General features: G+C 49.1%; 1 protein-coding gene and 1 long non-coding RNA gene across 9 annotated transcripts in view; one reads left to right on the top strand and one right to left on the bottom strand.

Moving 5' to 3' along the window:
• LOC139767686 (uncharacterized) overlaps positions 1-21,744 on the top strand; it is a 212,472-nt gene that overhangs the window by 57,639 nt on the left and 133,089 nt on the right. For 2 of the 6 annotated variants that reach the window (XR_011717198.1, XR_011717199.1), the window contains exon 3: positions 16,576-16,683. This is a non-coding gene — a long non-coding RNA (uncharacterized lncRNA). Of the gene's footprint in view, positions 1-12,489; positions 12,660-15,107; positions 15,583-16,575; positions 16,684-21,744 lie in introns of those variants that run through there. The other 4 variants (XR_011717196.1, XR_011717197.1, XR_011717201.1 and 1 more) reach the window with 3 other exon arrangements.
• Dati (zinc finger protein datilografo) overlaps positions 1-21,744 on the bottom strand; it is an 89,706-nt gene that overhangs the window by 52,043 nt on the left and 15,919 nt on the right. For all 3 annotated transcript variants that reach the window (XM_071697230.1, XM_071697228.1, XM_071697229.1), the window contains exon 3: positions 3,766-4,102. In XM_071697230.1, the coding sequence (XP_071553331.1) occupies positions 3,766-4,102 (337 nt within the window). The remainder of the gene's footprint in view (positions 1-3,765; positions 4,103-21,744) is intronic.

Raw genomic sequence — 21,744 nt, 5'->3', positions numbered from 1 at the left:
CTCGTAAATACGGATATGCAGGCTCGTTTCCAAACTGTTCCGCGTGCAGAAGCCGGGGACACGGTGAGAAACGGAGGTCGAGGCAGAAAGCCTTAATTTTTATTCATGCGCCGACGAAACGGCAATTTTTCGCAGTATTAAGTAGGCTTTAAAATTGTCCGGTCAATTTCTTCGGTAGGACGTGCTCCTTTTTTCAAGCATCGCTATCACCGTCGGCGTCGCGGCGACGCCCTCACGGCGAGCTAGTCCCCTTTTTAACGCACTTGGCGGTCCTTCCGATGGACGCAAAATCGCGTGCTCCATTCCGCGGAAATCCTTTACAAATTACGTCCAATGAGAATACGTAGTTGCGTAGTCGCTCGGGGGGAGAATGCCGATGTGTTATCGGTAACGTGGCCATTACGCATCGGCGTCTTTCATAGCGTCGATTACGCTCATAGACGGATCATTAGGTCATAGATGTTACCAAATGGACGCCCAGATTACGGGCTTTCGCAGCGTTTAACAATCGCATACCCGTAGTCCTTTGAGATTGTTCCGCGCCATTCTATCTGCGCCGCTTTTCGAGCGGCGATTTTCGCAGCCAACACACGCGCCTAGTTAGCGGCTCCGGGAAAACCGATTAGTCCCTGGCGCGTAGGGCGGTCGATCATTAGATTTTGGCCGGGAAATTGAGTTTTGCCCGCTGCCGAAGGGATAATCTTTGGTAGCCTCTGGCCTGCTATGTGCATGGACTCTATCTGTTCCTCTCTCTCTCTCTCTCTCTCTCTCTCTCTCTCTCTCTCTCTCTCTCTCTCTCTCCCTCTCTCCGTTTCTCTTTCTCTCTCCGGGTGCATCCCGATCGTCGCATACGCTCACGGACGCACGTGTGCATACATTCATGCGTGTGTGTTGGGTGTGTACGTTGCGTGCACGTGTGAATATACATATGACCGCGTTCATGCGCTCGCGCGGTCGTGTGCGCTTGCGACGGTGGCGGCACGTAACTTCGGTTCCATTATTGAGCGATCGGGCGATCGAAAAATTCCCGCGCTTTTTCGCACGCGGCGGCCTCGGTGGGGCGAGCCGGACTCTCATTGGCCCGGCCGTTTGGTCATCCTTGCGCGCCGCTGGTACGAGAGGGGGTGAACGGACTCGCTCACCCTCGTTCTCGTTCTCTCTCTCTCTCCCTTGCACTCCACACCCTCGCCAGGTATTTGTCTAGGCTACAGATATTGACCAGCTATCGATATCGTGGACACTCGTCGATATTATATTCTCCGTGCCGCCTGCCCTCCCTCCGTCTGTTCTTTCGTTTCGCTCTCCCACCCCATGGATTTTACCGGCCGTGCGTTCTCGTGTAAATTTCGGTTAATGAATTATATGTATAATATATAGACACGCGTGCATATATGCGCGCGAACGATGTAACTCGTGTGCATATTTGCGGAGCGATGGAACGACGGGTGGGGGAGGAAGGGGGCACGTCGGCACGCCGGCGAATTCCCGCCGATTTTTGAACGCGAACGACCAATCGCCGCGTGCCCCGCCGCGCCAGAATTTCATCGAAATGAGAAATCAATACGCGGTGCAAACGCTGTAACGGGATTGTTCTGTTGCAAAAATGCGCGTTTCCGAGTATGTCGCTTCGCATTCGCATTACTTCGATATTAATTAGTACGTACCAACGTATTATTGTTTTCCCGATTTATATAAACAAAATTAACAGAAAATTAAATAAATATAATTTTGGAATTGTGATTTTTATTCAATGCAAAGTACAATCTAATGAATGTATATATATATATATATATTCGACGTTATATATACTTTCAATGTTCGTATGTTTCTATGTTTGATCTTTTACATTTATTCCGAAATGTCTTACTGATGAAAAAATTATTGGGATAACGATAAATATAAAGAATAATAAAATTGCGACTAATTAAGATCGACAAATTATCAGGCAAGAAATAACATTTATGATTTACAGGGAGTCAACAAGCTTGTTGAGTTTGCATGTTGTATGGATATAAATTTCGCACCGCCCAATCATTTCTCCTTAAGATGTTCGAAAATAGAAATATTTCGATTCGCGGCTAAACTTGGCTCCGAGCGCTCGCAGGTCGTCACGAGATACCGTTACAAGGTTTGCACCCTCTCCCTCAGTGCAACCGAGGTCGGGGGCTGCACATACGGGTGCATTTAAAACATTTTATCGGTAGAAGTGTAGAAATCCAAAGCGACCCTTTACGTACGCGCGTGCATACACGCCCAACTCGAGCACCACCCTGCGAAGGAGGACGATGATGAAGGGATATGTGGGGAAGGGCGGTTATTAATGCAAGGGGTGGCTGAGCAGTAGTTATTTGGACGTGGGTGGCCCTCTCGCAATAGGGCGAGAGAAAGAGATCGGGAGAGGGAGAGAGCGAGGGAGAGAGGAGAGAGGGAGAAAGAGCGAGAGAGAGATGTAGAACAAGAAGACGGGAGGTCGAGAGATGGGCCGGCTAAAATCAATGTAAGTCTTTCTTTCGCCGTTATTTACGATTAAGAAACGACAAGCTCGGCCGAAGCGGCGCGGTGTGAAATAAAAAATAAAAAGATAAGCGCTCTAAGTGGAAAACCAGGTTACACTGGATATTCTCGTCAAATCCACGATGTCTGCTTTTATAAATCCGATCAAGGGAGACTCGGCTCGAGCCGTATCGCGTCGCGAGTATATACTACGGATTTACATTGCACAAAACGATTCTCTTCATGATTCGTCGAAGGATGATTTGAGAAAACGACTCGACGATTCGTTACATCGGCAAAGAAACGTCGGGGATCCGTTTACTTTGTCAACGAACCTTCTCTTGGATCGATTGTTACTCAGGGTTTCGTACCTCTCTCTCTCTCTCTCTCTCGCTCCGCATTCGGACGATTCGATTAAATAGCTCGAATACCCGACGCGGGCCATCTTTCTCTCGTTCTTTGTTTTTTTTCTCGCTGCTTCGCCAAAGCAAATCTTCGTTAAAGTCGACGAGATTTTTCCAAGGGGCTAGTAGTCGTACGCGGCGCGCGCTGACCGTTCGCTTGCGAGGCTAATACCTTCCGAGTGACTACGCTCATCCCTTAATGAAATTCTTTCTGCCCGGACGCGACCCATTGGCTTGCCTTTGCAGTCAGATCGGGTTTTCTCATTATTGCAAATCCTTCGTGCCTGGTCCGGTCTGATCGATGTTATTTTAGTCGCAAGCTGCCTCCTACGCGGCTGCGGATGCATCGTTATCCAAATATTGGAAGTCTCGCGGGGCGCGAAAGAGCAGTGCGCGGGATGATAGGATGCATTCGTTCATTCGTTCGTTCGTTCGACCGTGTCTCTATGAGCGTAGGAATATTTTACTTGCACGCATGTTGCATGCACAAAGCAATTTCGCACTGGCGCGCATTGAAGTTAGTCACAATCGGGACGCATGATTGCCCGTACAGACAATAACTGCATATTAATTTATTGATTATTGGCTATAGCCCGGGCGATATAGTATTCATAGAATTTACTATAACAGCAATATATATTCGTGCACTAATTTATTGACCAATAACTCGGCGCGAGTTCTATAACGACGAGCCCTGGGCAGCAGCGGGGTGTGGTGGGGTACCAGAGCTTAACGCGTATTATTCTGCATTAATTTACGGGCGGTGCCGATTACGCGGCGGTCGACTTTAATCGGGCGTAATCGAAGAAAAAGCTTATACGCCTACCCGATATCGTTAACAACACAAGCGTACAAGAGAACCACTCACCCGTATGCAGTCGTGTATGCTGCTGCACGTGGCTGAGCTGCTTGAACCTGCGGTCGCAGTAGCTGCACTTGTATGGCTTCTCGCCGGTGTGGACCCTGATGTGCTGCACGAGCTGGTGATTGCTGGAGAACGATTTGAGGCACTGCTGGCACTGGTGCGGCTTGACTTCGTTGCTGCCGATCATGCCGCCCGGTCCGACGCCGACGCCGACACCGACACCCAGACCGGCCAGACCGCCGGCGACGCCGCCGCCGGGCCTCCCCGTCAGTCCCGCGGCGTTCAGCTCCCTCGCGTGCATCTGCATCGCGCTCTTGTGCATGAAGATCTGCGAGAAGAACTGCCGGGGTTAGTTGGTACGCTGTACTTTTCGCCGAGCAACGGGGGATGGCAGATCGACCCTGACCGCCGTACATTTTCGTAGTCGATCGCCATCGCTTTCGCATTGCCGAAACTGAAGGGGTTACCTCGCCTCCTCGGATTTGCAAAAGTTTTACAAAAGCTTTGAATGCGATAAATCGTTCAGCTACGAAAAATATTTGTTATTGAGAAGTAAACGAGGCGAGGAAACCACAAGATAAATGTAAGAAATGTTGTATCATGGAACAGATTTTTATACTAATGTAGAGAAGTTATTTAGATAAGAATAAGTTCAATTAAATCATATTTCAAAATAAATAAATAGAAAAGGGAGAGCTTTGTTAACGATAAAAAGTATGTTGTTCCAAGATACTATATATTCTTCCACAGTTTCGGCAGATTTTAAAACACGCGCGGTTCGATCGATCCTCGTATCTCTCTTGTTTGCGTCAGTTCTTACGGAAATGTACTAAAGTTAAATTATAGCACTGTTATAAGTCAAGCGCGAAATTGTGTATTGCGGCGTTATATCATCTAATCCGCGTCGTAGTGGTGGTTGAACTTGGCGATTAGAAGTTACCAAGGTCGCGGTACTGCAAGGCCGGGAGCCAACGTTTATAATCGCGGAACGAAGGTGCGGTGTAACTTGACCTACTGACCGATACTACAAGCTCCGATTCTGAAACCAGCGTGAGAACTTGGGACCCCGACGAAATTTGTAACCTAGCTCGTTCTCGGCCTGATTTAGAATATCGTTGTGGCGCGCGTGTGTTTAACGCAAACGCGACACGATTAAGGCATGTCATTTTACGATCCCTGCAAATACATTTAGTACGTCTGTAGTATGCATACATTCGATCTGTCACGTGTCTTTAAACATTCAGTATCTGTCAATTTTGCGGGCGATTACTCCGTCGTTCAAATGCTTACAGTTTATTATCGGCTTCGCTTCCATCGATCTCGGCACAACGACGAAAATCTCGAGAAAAGAATCGGTCGAAAAATCGCGTTCACGCATATGGAGAGTTGCACGGCGGTGCTTACGAGAGCGGTTCAATCACTACTCCGGTTTCTTCCTGAGCGCCGTGAGGAAGAACCGAAACTGATAGAGCGGCGGATCGGGCCGCGTAACCGGCAGAGGAACGTTCAATTTCGGGTTCTCCTCATTCGGGGAACAGGTGTTACGCCAGTACTGCGGGTGTGGGTGTAGGTGAACGAACGAAAGGGTTAACGTTAAGGCCGCGTACAGTCCGCGGCAAGAGTGGTCGGGCGAGGTAATAGAAGGGCCGAAAACTTGGCGGAATTAAAGCGGAGGGTAGCGGGGAGGTGAGGTGGGGTGAGGAGATGGACGGATGGACTCGCGAAGACGGCGGAGGATTTTATTAAAATATGTTAAAACTGTAATTAAAATCGAAAAATCTCGTGAGAAGTTTTAAGAATCTTAGGTCACCCCTTTCGCGACGAGAGGAGCGCCGGGCTCCGTGAGAGCGAGAGGGGAGGGGGCGGCCGGGCGGGAGACGAAGAGAGAATTGAAATTGTCACCGGGGGTTCTCAAGTTTCCGCGAGTTCAACCCTTTCCCCCGTTCACCGTTCGACGTGACTGCGGATACTTGACGGGGTGACGACGATCTCGGTGCTCGCTGGGCATCCCTGGACTCTTTAATCCCCGTGGGAGAGGGAGAGGCTGCCCGACGCGATTTTATTCCGCGCCTTTTTCCTCGCCTTTTTCTACCTCCGCCCGGACACGGTCCGCCGGCTGTTGTTCGTCACCGATTTGAATGAAATTGCTCCTGTTTTGTGGTACTCAAGGGGGGAAATGTTACGAACGGTGAGGCTCCGTTTAATCGATGTACAAACGGTACGCCCGACGAGCATTGGGACGCGTTTGCATCGATTTTGTAAAATACGAGAGATATTAAAAAATTACTGATGCCTGCAAAAATAATATATTGGACGTATGGCGGAGATATAATAGATACGTTAATATAATTGTTTTAATTCATATGAAGAAAGTAGAGCTAGAAAAAAATACGTCTATTATATCGAGTATATTTTTGTATATTTGTATTGTGTAATCTCAATCTGCTTGTTCGATATTTTTAAAGTGTAATTGGTTGCCAACACGGGTTTTCCCTTTCGAATTCTTTGCCCCTCGTAAACGGTCTTTCACGATGATTAACCGGGAGTCGGGAGTGACAGAAGGGTTCGTGAAAAAACGGTTTGACGCCGAGGTAGGATCGCGACGCGAATTTTTAACGACTGTCTCGAGTGCCCCGTCGAGATTTTCTTTAAACTTTGGATGTAAGACGTTTCGTCGATCAAATGACTATCTTTGCATATTGATAATTATCGAATTTCCTCACACACTGTCGCATTTAGGTTGCATAGTGAAACATAGGAATGAAATATACATATATTGAAAGTTCGTACAATTCCGATCAATATTCTTTAATTTCACAAACGTATTATTATAAATTAAATTATAATAAAAGTGTAGAAATGGCGACTATTATTTTTTAACGGTTCTCGGAGATAACGAGTCATGAAATTTCGACAGCATCGACATACGAACAATGTCGGCTATTATTCTCCCTGGAAGTTTTTCGTCGGAGTTCGGTGAGAATGCCGCAGCTTTCTTAAATTTCAAAACTACGCGGTCATTAATCAAATTTTTATCTCCTGGCAGACGGAAAATTGCGTCCCGACGCCCGACTATACTGGCGGTTTGAATCTTTTTTTCTGATTTATCGCCGTCGCCAGCCGCGGGAAAAAAAAAGAGAGAGAGAAAGAGAGAAGTCGCGGTCGCGGCCGGGGCCCGCGAGGAGAAATGGAAAGAGGAAGAAGAAAACGGAAAGAAGAGAGTTGGCCTGCGGGCCGCCGGCTTAATGTCCTTAATAATGGAAAAATATATCAAATGACACCCACTGTATTTCCTTAGGAGCATCTCTCGTTCCGATTCTACTCATCCCGCCCGTCCTCCGCTCTTACCCCTTTGCGATATTCATATTTTTGTTTCTGTCTCCCCTGTCCGCCATTTTTTATTAACACTCAGATCGCTCATTAAACTCTATCCGCGTTCTTTCCCTTTAATGCAGCAAAATCTAGGCAAAATCTCTCGCAAAGAGGGATCGCGACTATTTTCAGTCCACGTGATTTATTAACGCGTGATAAGGGACTGTTTTGCCTCTTATTTCGTATCTGTTTTATTTCGACGAGTCATCTTTGATACAGTCGCACCGAGGCGACTCACCGCGGGATTCTTGCATGAAAAATGCACGACCTCGTTTCCCTGCTATTCGAATCGCGACGGATGGTTCCGTAGCTCGCGTCGGCAGGTCTCCTTCTGATGCTGATGCTCGAAGGGATCGTTAGCATTTCAGGAGGAGCCGGCATGCAACCCTTCCTCCTTTCCTTTTTTTTTCTCTCTTTCTCTCTCCCCTTTTACCGTAAGTTACGTCCGTGAGTAACGTCGGGCCACTCGAAGTGGGCTACTTTATACACTTGGAATACAAAGCGAAGGTCTCACCTGCTGACCATATGCCTTCTCTCCAGGCGCGCACACGCGTACACGCACACACGGTGCCCTCCGTCCACCCACGCACAGGTTGGCCGTGCAGCAGCGGCTCACATATGGTATATCGTTGCCCATGTACGCACGTATGTGTGTGCATGTGTGCGTGTTTTATGTATATAGTGTGCGCATACGCGAGTGCATACGTGTACGGAGACAACGTCCAATCTAACCTAGCATGACCTGACTCATTCGCGGACCTACCTACCCACCTATCTATCTAAACTACCGCGGCGGATAGTGTGTACTGTAATATAAAGGAAAAGGGGGAGAATCACCACCCTTTCTCTTCCCTCCGGGTCCCTATAATTGTCAGCTTTAATCCGCCTGAATCGTTGCACGTTGATCCTCCGCGAGGTATGTTGTCCGTTTCCGGTCGACACGGACAATCGTTCGCCGATCAGCTGCTTAAAAAGTACCTGGCGATTTGATTTCCGCGGAACCGATTTCTGCGGTCTGTCCTGTCTCGCTACCTCCCTACTTCTTGCATCTGTCTAATTTTAGAGTCGAATATAGAGATGCTCCAATCCTGACGTTCTCTCGTCTATTTATTATATCTCATTGAGACTAGTTAAAAAACTAGTCTCAATGAGATATAATAGATTAGTTAAAAAACTAGTCTCTTACCTATGTGAATCGTTTAATTGCAGATGGATGGTCAAATATCATCGTCTATTATTCGATTAGTTTTATAATTTCTAAAAAAATTGCCGCTATTAGACTTAGTAAAAGTTACGCATAAATAAGCTTTATTATATTTTAGAAAAATAAAATAGAGAAAAAAGGATTCAGTTTTGATTAATGTATTGACTAAATGTTTGAAAAAAATTTTTTTGATATTATTACAAACATCAAGGCATCTCTCTTTTTATTTCCTTCTGCTATGGTAGGCAAAATCGGGCTTCCTGTTTCGTCGGCGGATAGGATCAAATAACACGACGCGGCACATCGAAATTAAGGATGCCGAAAGGTAGTCGTTATCCTGCGACTTGTGTGGGGTAGGCTGGTAAAGAAAAAAAAAAGAAACCGACAGGCCGCGAGATCGCGCGATAGCGGGCTATCGATCGCATTAATGTACGTCGGCGGATAGCCAGCCGAACCCAATGTCAAGAGTGCAGAATTGCTAGGCGAATATCGGCGATCGAGCGAAAGTCTAATCAATGATCGGCCGGCCTTGCGGTCTTGTCACGACGTCGTTGGTAACGCTATATTCGACTCGGTTCGTATGACTCGACGATATAATGGATACAGGGTCGCCATTTCCATCGAGAAACTAATCGGGGACAACGGCGCGACGGGAAGAGAGCGATGTCTATTTTCACGAAAAAATAATTTCAATTCGAAAGTTTTCCGACGCGAGCCGCGCCAACTTCTACGAGAGAGCGATCAAATATGCAACGGTCATTTTTAGCGCGGCATCTTGAAAGTATTAATTATTAACGAACGTTTTCGGCCACTCCTGTCATGTCGATATTTTGGGAAATATCTGAACGCTCGTCGTGATTTTAACGTAACACGTGACACCTTAAAGACGAGAGATCTGAACGATCGAAGATTGTATAGCAATGGTTAAGTACGAAAGGGTATACGTTTCGATCGCACGACGATTGTCCGATGAACACCCTCCATTTAACGGCGGGTAAAGACACTCTCGCAGATATAACCATAATTCGAATGACGTAGATAATTTAATAAGCAGTCATCGGACAGCGATCTCCACTTTGTGATTAATCGTCGGATTAAACAAGCGAGTGAAGTACATCTAGGGATAGTTACACGCTATGTCCGTAAACTACTTATCGTGTACCTATAGTCTTCCCCATCAATTGACTATTCGTGAACGAAACACTGATTTGTTTTGAGAAGTGATCTATCTGCGATTTCTTTTTCATCCCAAAATCTTTTAATATTTTTAATATTTTTGTTAGCATCATATTATTATTATTCATAATTTATTAATGCGAATGTGTAAGAACATAATATATAGAGATTTAATATAGACATAATACAGAGATTTAAAGAGCACATTTTTTTAGTTGTTAAATATGCTTCAGACGTTTATCAGGCTTTATAATTAGATTCATTAGAATCGTGACTGCAGCTATTTAGCACGCGTGACAAACGCAACCCCGGGGGATAAGCTCTCTTCTGGAGCCACGTGGTCGCCGCTCTCCTGGCGTGAATTTTCGATCTTCGGCCTCAAACTAGCCGTGGAATATATCCATCAATAATTACCTGGGGCGGCAAGTGGTGATGAGGATGCTGATACGCCGGCGGTACGTACGGCGGGTGGCTCGGCGGATGGTTGTGGGGGTGAGGTCGGGGATGGTTTTGATGCTGGGCTTGCGGCGGGAGCGGTTGGGGCGCGGGGGGCGGTGTCCAAGGCCCGTGGTTCGGCCCGTGGCTTTCATTGGTGCCATACATCTTCAGGGAAGAATCTCGAGCACGCAACCTGAAGAGTCCCACCCGCCCCGATCCATGCGCGACGACACGAAAGGCTCCGGCACTGCCGGCATGATCGTGAGCGCTCGCGCGCCCCTCGATCACTTGATACAGAATTTAAAGTCGCGTCCCGGGGCTGTTGTCGCACGTAAGAATATCTCTTCGTTTGACACGAACGAAAGTATTGTAACACGTTTGCCGATTGTAACACGTGACTTCGAAGTTCGCGTCCCGATTTAAAAAATATACATATACAGGACGAGTTCACACGCGGATCGCTATTGTTATAAAGTTCACAGAGGGTAGCTATCCACAGGGTGGTGTACGACTAGAATGGATCTCGATCGAGCCGACAACCGTATGGATCTACGGCATTTGGTCCTTGACTAGTTGAACACAGACTGTTGACCGTTATGCTCGCATAAAACTTGTCCGCCGCGAACGCGGACTGGCTCTTCGATCGCCATTGTTCCGATCAATCTCACCCGCCGATCTTTTTCCCAAACGGCGGCTCCTCATTGTGCGCGTTTAACGTCTCAACCGGGCGAGGCCTCTCTGATCTCGATGGGGCCTTACGTAATCGAGAATGGGGAAATCATCGCGTGAGGAAACGATAGTGGCTGCCTTCGCATGCGTTTACGGAACCCCATGGTTTCTCTCTTTGTTTTACAACGGCGCGTGTGAAAGATATCGTTTGTCGTTCGCCGCGATTACTTTCTCGATCGGCCAATTAATGCTCGTACGCTCCATGGGTGTTGCGCAAGCGGCAAACCGATGTTAAGCCCGGCAATCGTCAGACCTCCTCATTAACTCTCGTTACGATTCCCTTTGATAAGGAACATGGCAGCGGTAGGCCGGTCGCGCTCGCAACGCTGGTCGGCAAACGGACCTTACCCCGACTGACCCGAAGCTCGACCGATCATCATCCTTTGCGCAACGGTACCGCTGATCGTTGCGTAAGCACGTGCCACGGCCTTGCACTCGCGAACAAAGTCCTTGGCGCCAAAAGTGCTTCGGTTGCTTCGGCGCGATCGAGACTTCTTAATTCGTTAATTCTCTGTGCACTTTCATCTGATTTTTTTTCCTCTTTTCCCCCTTCACGTTAACAAAAGCCTTTGTTCCAGTTCTCCGACGATTTTTCGAATTGCGCGTTCGAGGTGGATCAATCAGATTTTCTTGTCGTTCTACGGAGCCCAACGTGAGCGGTTAACGCGTTCGTCGCGAGTTTCTCCAGGTTTCGACAATCTCGCTGCGTCTCGAGTCAGCACGCGGTATCGTACTACTTTCGTTCACCACGCTCGTTGCGATCCCGGGTACCGTGGGCGCGCGCGACTGTGCGACGGCGGCGGCTGAATGATCCGCGGCCAGGGTACGGGGCCCGGCGTGACGAGAGGTGTTCCAAGGAGTTCCACGAGACGAACCACGTCCGTTAAGAAACTATCACTTTTTCCGCTCGGGATGAGTTTTTTTATATGCACCGGGGGTAGGCCCGCGCGCGGGTAAACCGGATGCAGAAGCGCGGACGTAGCGCTGTGCGCGAGCGCGCGGCGTCTCTCGCAAACTAAACCGGCCCAAAGGGGGGGACACGGCGATTTCTTGGTCTCCGTCCGCCGTCCGTGCGTGCGTGTGCTAAACGGGGGACGATGGAGAAAAAAAGCACCGTCAGCGCGCGCGGTGGAAAGGCGCGCTGATAAGGCGGTCGCGGTGAACGAAAAATCCGTCGTTGGCTACTCGAAGAGATATCGATTGAAATAACACGATATATTCCGGGGGGGAAGGCAGACCCGCCAATCGGTACGAGCGACACGGCGGAAACGGCCAATCGCGCCCGCACAGCTTTACGCCGCTTACACGAGCTATCTCTCCTCTTTCACGCAACCCCCCTTCGCTAGCTGGGCCCCCTGCTCTGCTCCCTGCCTGCCGCCGCGACTCCTCGTCATACGCGTCCTTCTCCTCGCCTCCTGCCTCTCCTGGCCGCCTTGTCCTCGTGCTCGCTTCTACTCCACCGCCGCCGCCGCCGTTACTTCTTTTCCTCCACCCTCTGCTCGCTCGCGGGCGCGCGACCAGAGAGAGGAGAACGAGAGAGAAAGGCGCGTACATTCGCGCGGCGGGCGAACGGCGGCGGAGTGAGAGGGGGACGATCCGGCCGGTTCAGGAAGTGTGCGCGCCGATCGAGGTGTCATCCTCGACCCAATGGATTTTTCCACTCGTCGCCGTACATTTTTCTCCGTATCATCACCAACGATAATGATCCTCCTCCGTTAAGCCGCGTATCCCTCCTGTCCTGCTACCCCCCCCCCCCCCCCGCCCATACGTCTCTCGCCCGGAACTCGTACGACGAGGAAGTCGGATTCAGAGGGTGACGCATCCGCGCCGCGATCGGTACGCGACGTGACGGGATTAGGGGACGCGGAAATTACTGTCGAATGATGTGCGAGGGGATAATTCAAGTTGCGTCTTGCCGCGGAAGCATCGACCTTTGCAGATTCGATGAGATAGTTTCGTGATGGAAGGGTTCCGGGGGGTATGTGACTCTCTTTCTCTCCCTCCCTTCCCCCCTCTCTCTCTCTCTCTCTTTCTCTCTCTGCTGCTTTTACATACGTTATAATATTCCATTACATAGTATAATATATATTAATACAGATATTGATTATCCGATTATGGCTAATTTCCAAGTGGAAAGTCCGATATTAAGCTTTAATTAATTGCGAATCGCGCCGAATAATTTTGGACTAATTTAAGGACTACATGCCACCGGCCTTTTGGGCTGTCGGATAAGCTCCACGGTGAAGTGAGCCATTCAATTCCTGGCACCTTACCAATCATTCCGCCGCTCGTGCATGATGAATATATTTAATGAAATGTGCGGAGATAACGAACTGGTCGATATCGGAATAAAAATGCACGAGGATAGGGGAGCACGCTCTCGATCGATTTCGCAAAAGCACGTGAATCGTCTTCGTAATTTGTTAATAGTAGTTTCGATAACGGTTCTCATCCGTTTTTATAAATTATAATTCTGTTAGGAAAGCTATAGAGTTCGTTATAGCCATAAGTATAACATTTCATTTTCCATTGTTACAAATTATTATACCCACGTTTAAATTCAAATGGCACAAATTTCCTCTTGACTTAAACATTAAAGAATTTAATTAATTCAACTAATTATCACTAAATCCTATTAATTGTTCATGCCTAACGTTGCGTATTATAATATTCAATAATCATATTTAGGGGACAATTCGCATTTGAGGTACGATCGATCGGATTGAAAGTTTCGGTTTCCAATGGATTTCTTTCGCCGCGCGTGTTCGCCATACTCCTCCCTGCCTTCGGCGATTTATTTTGGGCGTGGAGTCGCGAAGGTTAACGGCGTAGAAAAGTGCGTGCTAAAAGCGCGTCCGCTTAGAGACGGAGAGAGAAAAAAACAGGGCGGAGTCTGCGGTGGAGACTCTTCGCCTATCCATCATGGCTGCTTTATCAGTGACGCGTCGCGATAAGACACTCGCCACACACACGCGCGCGCGCGCGTGTGCATGTCCGTGAGAATTCTCAATGGGGCCGGAAGGAGAGAACACGTGACATGATCGTGTCTCTTTCTCCGGCTGACCTTTTTTTTTCTCTTCTTTCAAGAGATGGACGCGAGAGGGATTGCAAAAGTCCCGAAAGTTGTTCCTGGGCCGAAACTTTCAATCGGATTATCCGCATCGGCGAGATCTCCGTTCTCTGCTGGATGAAGGTCGACTTAACGAGATGGATAAAAAATTTGCAAAAACCCGAGTATTCGCGAATATTAAAAAAAAAACGGGATATTACAGGACGGGCGTTAATACTTTATATATAATTACATATTACTGCCAACATATCTTTAGACACTTCGTGAAAATATTCTCGTTATATTATATTTATTTTTCCAATTCATACTTCGGTATCCGCTTAAAAATTTCAACTTGCATTGCATTATTCAGGCCTGCTCCGTTACCATCGTATATCGTTTAATATTTTACCTCACGATAAATATTAAAAGATGATACATATTGTAGGTCTCTGTATAAATCTTGAATGACGTATTTTATAACTTATCTATTTTTCTATCTGTCCGTGTGTGTGTGCGAGCGAAAGTATTCGCGATTTTCCAATCAGAATGTGGGTGATCGTACGGTAAGCTTCGTAATAATAAAGTTGTAGTAAAATGGTGACGGAGACTAGTGTGAAAAACCAAGAAAGAGAAAGAGAAAGAGAAGTGCAACGACCATAAGCGAGTTGCGCAGCGTGTGGCGGTATAGTAGAGCAGCCGTGGAGAAAGTGTCTCGAGGGATATCGAGTAATACAAGACGATCGAGATATCGCATTCGGAGTCCGTTCGAGTCGACGTGTTTTGAACGCATTATTAAAAGTCGCGTAAAAACAAATCGCGTGATTACATTGCAACCATTTTCGCATTTCGATCGTCCCGTTTTCTCGTACGTAAACGCGCATAAGAAGAGAGAAGTACCCAGGCGCAGATCGAGACGTATCAATTAAGCCCATTAATTCACTGTCAGTAATAAGACCGGTTAAACGGTGACTTCGGTCTGAGCGAGTCGATCCGAGCGGACTCGCCAATCGAGGATTATTTTGCGCCGCTAAATACCTCATTGGATTACGCCGCTAATGCCTTATGACTATTGGGCGTATTGAATAATTGAATTATTGATACTCCTTTCCGCTTGCGTTAGGAGACGAGATTTATCGGGATATCACGCGAACGAAGTCGCGTGTACGGCGCGGATATAACCGCGTGTCGAAATAACGCGCGGTTGGGCTTACTCGCGTTTTAATTTAAGAGCGATTTACAGTGTTTGTTCGATCGCGCGTTAACGTGTATCGCGGTATCGCCGCGGTATCGCCGACCGATCGTGCGATCGTCGCGCGGATAAGGAGCGGGCCATTAACTCCGCAAATACCCCGGTATATATCGCGGCAATGAGAGCGCTCGACCGCGCGTTGTTCGCAGCCAATATTTTTCCCTATCGCGCGACCGCAGCGCGCGTACGCGAGGAATAAGAACGGCGCGGGACGAAGAAAAAAAGCGATAAAAAGAACGAAAGAGGATAGTAAAGTAGGAGGGCGAGGTGAAGGGTGGAGGCAGGCGGCGGCAAAAGAAAGACGCCACCGCGCGAAGGCCGAGGCGCGCATTCTCGTTGCCACCCCTTCGCGAAATTACTGACCACGGGCAACGCGAGCAGCGCGGAAAGAAAGAAAGAAAGAAAAGACGAAAGAACGCGGGAGCAGCGCAAATAAAAAGAACTCGAAACACGAGCGTCGGTCGAGGTCGGGGTTGCGGGGAAAGGAACGAATGGGGGATAGGCGGGGAGGAGAGGCAGAACATCGCAATAAAAATAAACTGCTGTTCGAGGGGCTGAAAGGCCGGTGGAGTTGCAGTCGGGCGAGGGGATGCGTATTGGGTGAGTGAAAAAGAAGAAGAAGTGGAAGAAGAAGGGAAGTAATAGCAGAAGAAGAAAGAGAGTGGCAAAAGAAGGCAGCGGCGGTCGTTGGCGGCGGGCGGGGAGGAAAATAAGGGGAATAACGAAAGAAGCAAATAAGAGTCTCTGTGTGAGCCTCTTCTTCCTCCACCGCCGCCGCCTCCACCACACCGCCGCCTTCGCGCTCCCTTCTGCATGGTGGGGCGGGAGGCAATGAACAAGAAGGCGCGAATGGGACGCGCGGGGCAGAGTAGAAAGGCCGAGCGAGAGAAAGAAAGAAGCGGGGAAAGAAGAAGAGAGGAGAGAGAAAAAATAAAAGTCCGGCAGGCCTTGGCTGCTGCAGTTGTCGACGGCCGCGTTGCCAAGTCTCATTTGTTTATCATTAGTTCTCCAGCCTCCCGTTTCGCGAGATTGCGAAAAAAATAAATCTCGCGAATTTTCCGGTCGAATTTTACACGCGCCCGCGAGTTTTGCGATACATTCACGGAAAAAAAGGTTTTGCTGCAACAGCAAATCTATTTGTTAAATATAGGACAACTAACATTTTTTGCTGCGAGAGCTAATTAATTTTGCAATAATAGCAAAACATTTTGTTGCAATAACAAACAGTTTTGCTGAACTTTGCTATTGCAGCAAAAGGTTTTGCTATTATTGCAAAATTAATTAGCTCTCGCAGCAAAAAATGTTAGTTGTCCGTATAGTAGCAAATCCTTTTTTTCCGTGTTCGCTATCGGCGATGATGTACCCGTACGCGACCCGGTCGGTGGGATTTCGATCGCTTTTGCGGCACAAACGTAACAAATAGACAGCTATGTCGTAAGAATAAGATAGCGCTACGATTAACTGCGCTACACTTGTCAATGCAATCGAAAATTAATTAATTAATTCGCGTGCGACGCAATCGCGCACGCATATCACTCAGGGATTATGTGACCGATTGTTTCTCAATGTAGAATTATGCTTTATGTTTTCCAGCAGTCCCGGGTGCCGTTGATCTCCGCCTATAACGATCACTAGAGAAGATCGCGGGGCGATGACAGAGGGGAGGAATCTGCGCCACCGACGTCTACGGATAGTCTACACGTGAGACATTTAAACTTTATGCACAATCTGATTACTCGAATAATGGAAAGCCGCGGTTGCGTTTTATCGTTTATCTACTTAGATTACTTAAAAGGCGGCGATTTACATATTCCGCGCATAGACCATCCGTCGCACATTTACGCACGATCTACTAGCGAAATATCTAGACTGTCCGGTAATCAGAATAGCTGGATAACGAAAAATAACAATAATTTTTTAACCTCGTAATTTGGACTTTGTCTTGAACATCTTTGTGAAGGAAAAGTCGATCTTAAGTTTATCGGAAAAGGTTTGGAAAGTCGGGCTCTACTCGATTTCGGTCTCTTTCGATTTCGTCGCGACTGTCACGTGGACTTTCTGAGTCATCGTGCGTGCACGCATTCACGCATGCACACGTCGATCCGCGCATGCGTTCGCAATGTGCACGCGCGCGTGCTTTACACTCTGCACGCGTATAAATATGTATACACGCCGCGCGTACAACCGACGCTGACGCTCGTGATCGCGGAGTCGCCGTGCTCCATCGTCCCCCTGTACACGTCTTTCCCGTCGCCCTCCCGCTTCCTCCATCGCCCTCGTTGCCGGGCCCTCGTGCACTTACAAACGTTTGCATACAAATATACCGGGTATCTCGATGGGTGGTATGCTGATTAGGGAATCCACGCGCAAATTCTTCCATTATTTATGGATCCTCATTTTTAGGACGGTGGCGTTACGCCTCGCCGCGCCGCCCGCGCCCGCGCCCGCGCCGGCCCGGCCGGCCTGGCGTAATTTAACATTTCTCCGCGCTGAGATATTTTAGTTTTAATCGCTGTATATCGATTCGCGGGCGGGCAACGGTCGATGCTGCCGGCGATGCGACGCGACGCGCCGCCAACGCGGATTCGCGCCGCTTGCGATCGTTGCGACTTACCGGAGAAACGGAAGAGCGCGCGAAGCCGCGCGCACGTAATGACCGAATCATCGCTCGCTCTTTACGCGATCTCTATCGTTCCTTCCCCGATTCGCGAAAGTCCGCGATATCGATCCGCCCCGCGGACGGTCGCGTGAGAGCACGCGCTATCGGGATCGAGCTTCTTTTCGCGATCGTCCTCACATTCTCCGGTCTTTCGCTCTTTCTCCTTTCCTCGTCTTTGTCCTACTATTCGTCCCTCTTGCCCTTCGTATCGCCATGAGAACGTCGTCGATAATGAACGACCGACATCGTATGTACACGTGAAGAACGCCGAGAGCGTCTACGCGCGTTCGCTCCGCACGCGGGATTTCCAACGGCGTTCGATATTTCCGCATTCTGCGGAATTACGAACGAGGACGCTCTCTCGGCCGTGTATACGTATTGTAGAATGCGGCTGCATTCTTATGCCGCAATTGTTTCGGCTTCGCCCAACTGTCCGCAAGTCGAATGCAACGAGTTACATCACGGTCGCGCGCGTACGTCATCCCGCTACGCCGAGAACGCACCACGATCCCGCGATATTCCGATCCGCGCGTCGATGGAGCTATTTTCCGCCTGCGTAGGTATCCTTAATAAACCGCTTCTCATTTGTATATTAATAACGAGCAATTAAATAGGCGATTAACATATAGCGGGGGTAATAAAAATAAGAGTTATACAAGATTGCGGCGAACATTAAGTATACATTTTAGAATACATTTCAGTTTTTTCTTCCGGTGAGGAAGACGAGAGGAGGTCACGCTGATAAGTGCCAGGGGACCGATCCGAGCGACGGCGTGCGTAACGAAGTTCGCGCGGTTAATTCCCGCGCCGCGCGCGAGTCGTCGTCGTCGACTTGTCGTACACTTTCGGTACGGTAAGAAAAAGGGCAAATAATACCGGATTTAAGAACCGGCTGCATACGTGCAAGACCGTGTCAGATTACGCGCCGGTTCTCCATCCTCCTCTCTGGGGGCCCCTACCCGGTCTGGTCCCTCCTTCCCTGCTGACTCTGCCGTTGTCTCCCGTTCTTGAGATCGCGCTGCGCTCCGCGCGCGCGGAGCAACGAGAACCGCAGTGACGCCCGGCTGCATGGTAGTAAACGAGCCGCGATAAATGGACTTCGATATTAATTAAGTCGACGTTCAGCTGACGCGCGATGCGACGTTACAAATCGGTACGCGCGGCACGGCGCGGCGAGTCGTTCCGTTTTTATTCGCGGTGATCGAAGCCGCGTCGCAATATAGCGGCGCACCGGTAGCGGCTCTTTCGCATTCATACGACGATAATGCAATTCCGCAGTACTCCGTTTCGCTTCCCCGTCTTTTCCTTCCTCTCCTTCTCGCGGGCGTGTTGCCGTTGCAAGATGGCCAGCGACGAAATCCTACTTTCACGCTCGCAGACATGCCATGCTCTCGAGAGAGGCTGCGGAGGCCTGGTGGGGTCCTCGCCGCCGCCAACGTCATACGGACGTATCGGCCGGCCCCGCTTGTGGCAGTAACCTTGCGCTCTCGCGTCACGTCATTTTTTATTATCATATCAACGGTATGCTAACAGTCGGCGTGACGCGACGCGACGCGACGCGGAGACATGACGGGGCGGGCGGGCGAACGCGGTGATCGTGGTCGCGGCTGTGGGCAAGGTAAGACAATATGAGCAGGCTTGTCGGTGGTCAGTACCGCCGGTACAGTCCATGGAAAATCATTCCTTCTTGCTCTCTTTCCGACTCTTTGTTTTCGTTTCCTGCGCGCCTACTCCCGGGCAGCATGCACGAGCCCGGCATGCCAGGCTCGAGAAACGGGGCTTTCAGAGAGCTACCAGCGACAGCTGGAGCTCGGACCGATAAGTCGCCCGTCCGATAAGTCGTAGAATATCGTAACGATAATCATAAAATGAAAGGGGTATGTGTCCACGGGGCACGGGGGAGATCGCGAATCGATCGGCCGCGGCGAGTAGTGAAACGACGACGTCGCAGAGCAGGAAAATTATCTCGAGCGTAATTAACGTCAAGCCGGGGACGTATAGAGGCGGTGTAATAAATTGGCGCTCTCGTGGACTCTCGCGCGGAAATGCAAATATCGAAAATATCGTTCGCGCGAAACGACGCCGCCGCCGCGCCGCGCCGCCGGTGTTGGCACGCCGACCACGTTTGCGTTTGCGAGCCGGTCGATCAGGCGACGTGGCATTAACGTCTCGATATCCGCGCAACCTTGACCGAGTACGCGACCGATTGCTGAATCCTCGACACCTGGAGACGACCCTGACGCGCCGGTGAGAAATTGCGCGCGTTCGACCAACTGCTATCTTATCATCGAATCATCCGCGAACCGAGAATTTTCTTAAGAATAACATGTCGCGACGGATTATATCTTCGACGATTTTCACAGCAGAGAATCTGACTTTGTAAGAAACCGTGCGTTAATACTTCACCATTTCGCGACATTTTTTTTTTCTAAGACGGTCTTGCGGTCGCGGTCTTGCTCCGCTGCGAGTCGCTGATGAAAGAAAGCCGGCGAACTGTCTTTGATAATCTCTAATTTATTTTAATGACGCCGAAGCGTGACTCGGGGGGAGAGAAAGAGAGACGAATCAGAACGAGACGGAGACTCGGCGAGACTTCGGGAGAATGCCGAACGCCTCCGACGCCGCTACGTTGTCGGAGGTCAGGTTCACCAGCCGCGCGATGCGCTCGATCTCTTTCTTCGCTCGTCGTTTTCGATGCGCAGATGGAGCTCGAAAGATCAACGCGATTAGAGCTGCGATAATCTTTTCTTTGTCAAGTTACGTAAGACGTGAGAAACAGTGTCGGAAAATAATTCTAAGTAACGTGCAATAAAATTGCAAAGCGTATACGAGTTGAAAAGTTTGATTCTCAAAAACCAATCGAAAATGATCAACGTATAAAATGTGCTTTTTATACGTTGCTAAAAAAGATAACTTTAGCATAATGCATAATATTTATGACAATATTTATTTCCAAGCAAATACCTGATTTTTTATGCGTCTTATATAATGTCTACTGGAGTACGCGTTATTTAACATTAATTGATCTTTGATAGGCACGATCGTGGAGCATGAATGAGAGTAGCGATTAAACATTGATACGATTTTGGAGTGACGGGCAAGGTGCGAAATATCGTGACGCCATGTGGCGAAGGTCGCGTAACGACGCGTTCTTGCGAAGGTCTCTCGCAAAGCGGGATCAACGTTCCCAGGACGTAAGAGGATAGTCAAAAGTAACACCGAGTCAAATCGCGTGGAATCCGAAGGCCCCGAGAGTGCCGTGCTGCACATCGTGGCTCACGGCCGAGCCGTCCGCAAGCGGCGGCGCGGCGGCGCGCCTGGCAGAGAGAGAACGCAGGATGCTGGCCGCTGCATCTTGCATATATGTATGTTTTATGTCAGCGTGCATTCTGCATTCGCGCCGTTGCCACATCCTCCTCGAGTTCTTTCTCTCTCTCTGCTTCTTTCCCCGCCAGCCTCTCATTCCGCCCTCCCTTTCTCCGCGACGTGTACCGCGCGTCTTTTCTTCTCATTAAATCCCGTCCCCCTCGTCTCCCGCCTTTCGTCTTTTCTATCTTTTCTTCGGTTCCACCCGCGCTTCGCGAATCGCGCGGCGGCGACGGTGTCAACGAACTCGGAAAAGCGAATGCTCGTACCGAAAAAGGGGAACCCAAGGGGGAAAGCGCGTTACAATATAGCGTCGGTATGCTTAATAGATCGCTTGTCGAGATAAATAACCGCTCGAGCTATACCGAACGAAACATTAAGCAGCGTTGAGTACAAGCTCCGATTGTTGCCCGCCGTTGATCAACCGCAACGATGTAACAAGATGACTGGCTATCGCGGGCCGATGATTTTTCCTCCGCTCGTAGAGCGCCAGAGCTCGTTATCCGAACAAAACAAAGCTTACTCGCTCATCGCGAGTTTTTTTTCCCAACCCGCAGGTAACTCAAATTTCTCCCCTCGTCGGAACCTCCCGGCGAAATTCCCACGAGAAACGCGCGGGGAAGGGTTGGCTTTTTGCCAGCGAAATAATTTTTCTTTGCGCGTACGCGCGATCCGCGATCAGCACGCGTAACATTTTCTTTCATTTATCTCTCTCCTTCGCCCCAAGCAGTCTTCAC

The sequence above is a fragment of the Temnothorax nylanderi genome, unplaced genomic scaffold (assembly GCF_030848795.1).
Source record: "Temnothorax nylanderi isolate EJ_2023f unplaced genomic scaffold, tnyl_v1.0 TNYL_tig0011_pilon, whole genome shotgun sequence".
Classification (NCBI taxonomy): domain Eukaryota; kingdom Metazoa; phylum Arthropoda; class Insecta; order Hymenoptera; family Formicidae; genus Temnothorax; species Temnothorax nylanderi.
The sequence above is the reverse complement of the archived record's forward strand: the minus strand, read 5'-3'. Positions and strand labels throughout refer to the sequence as shown.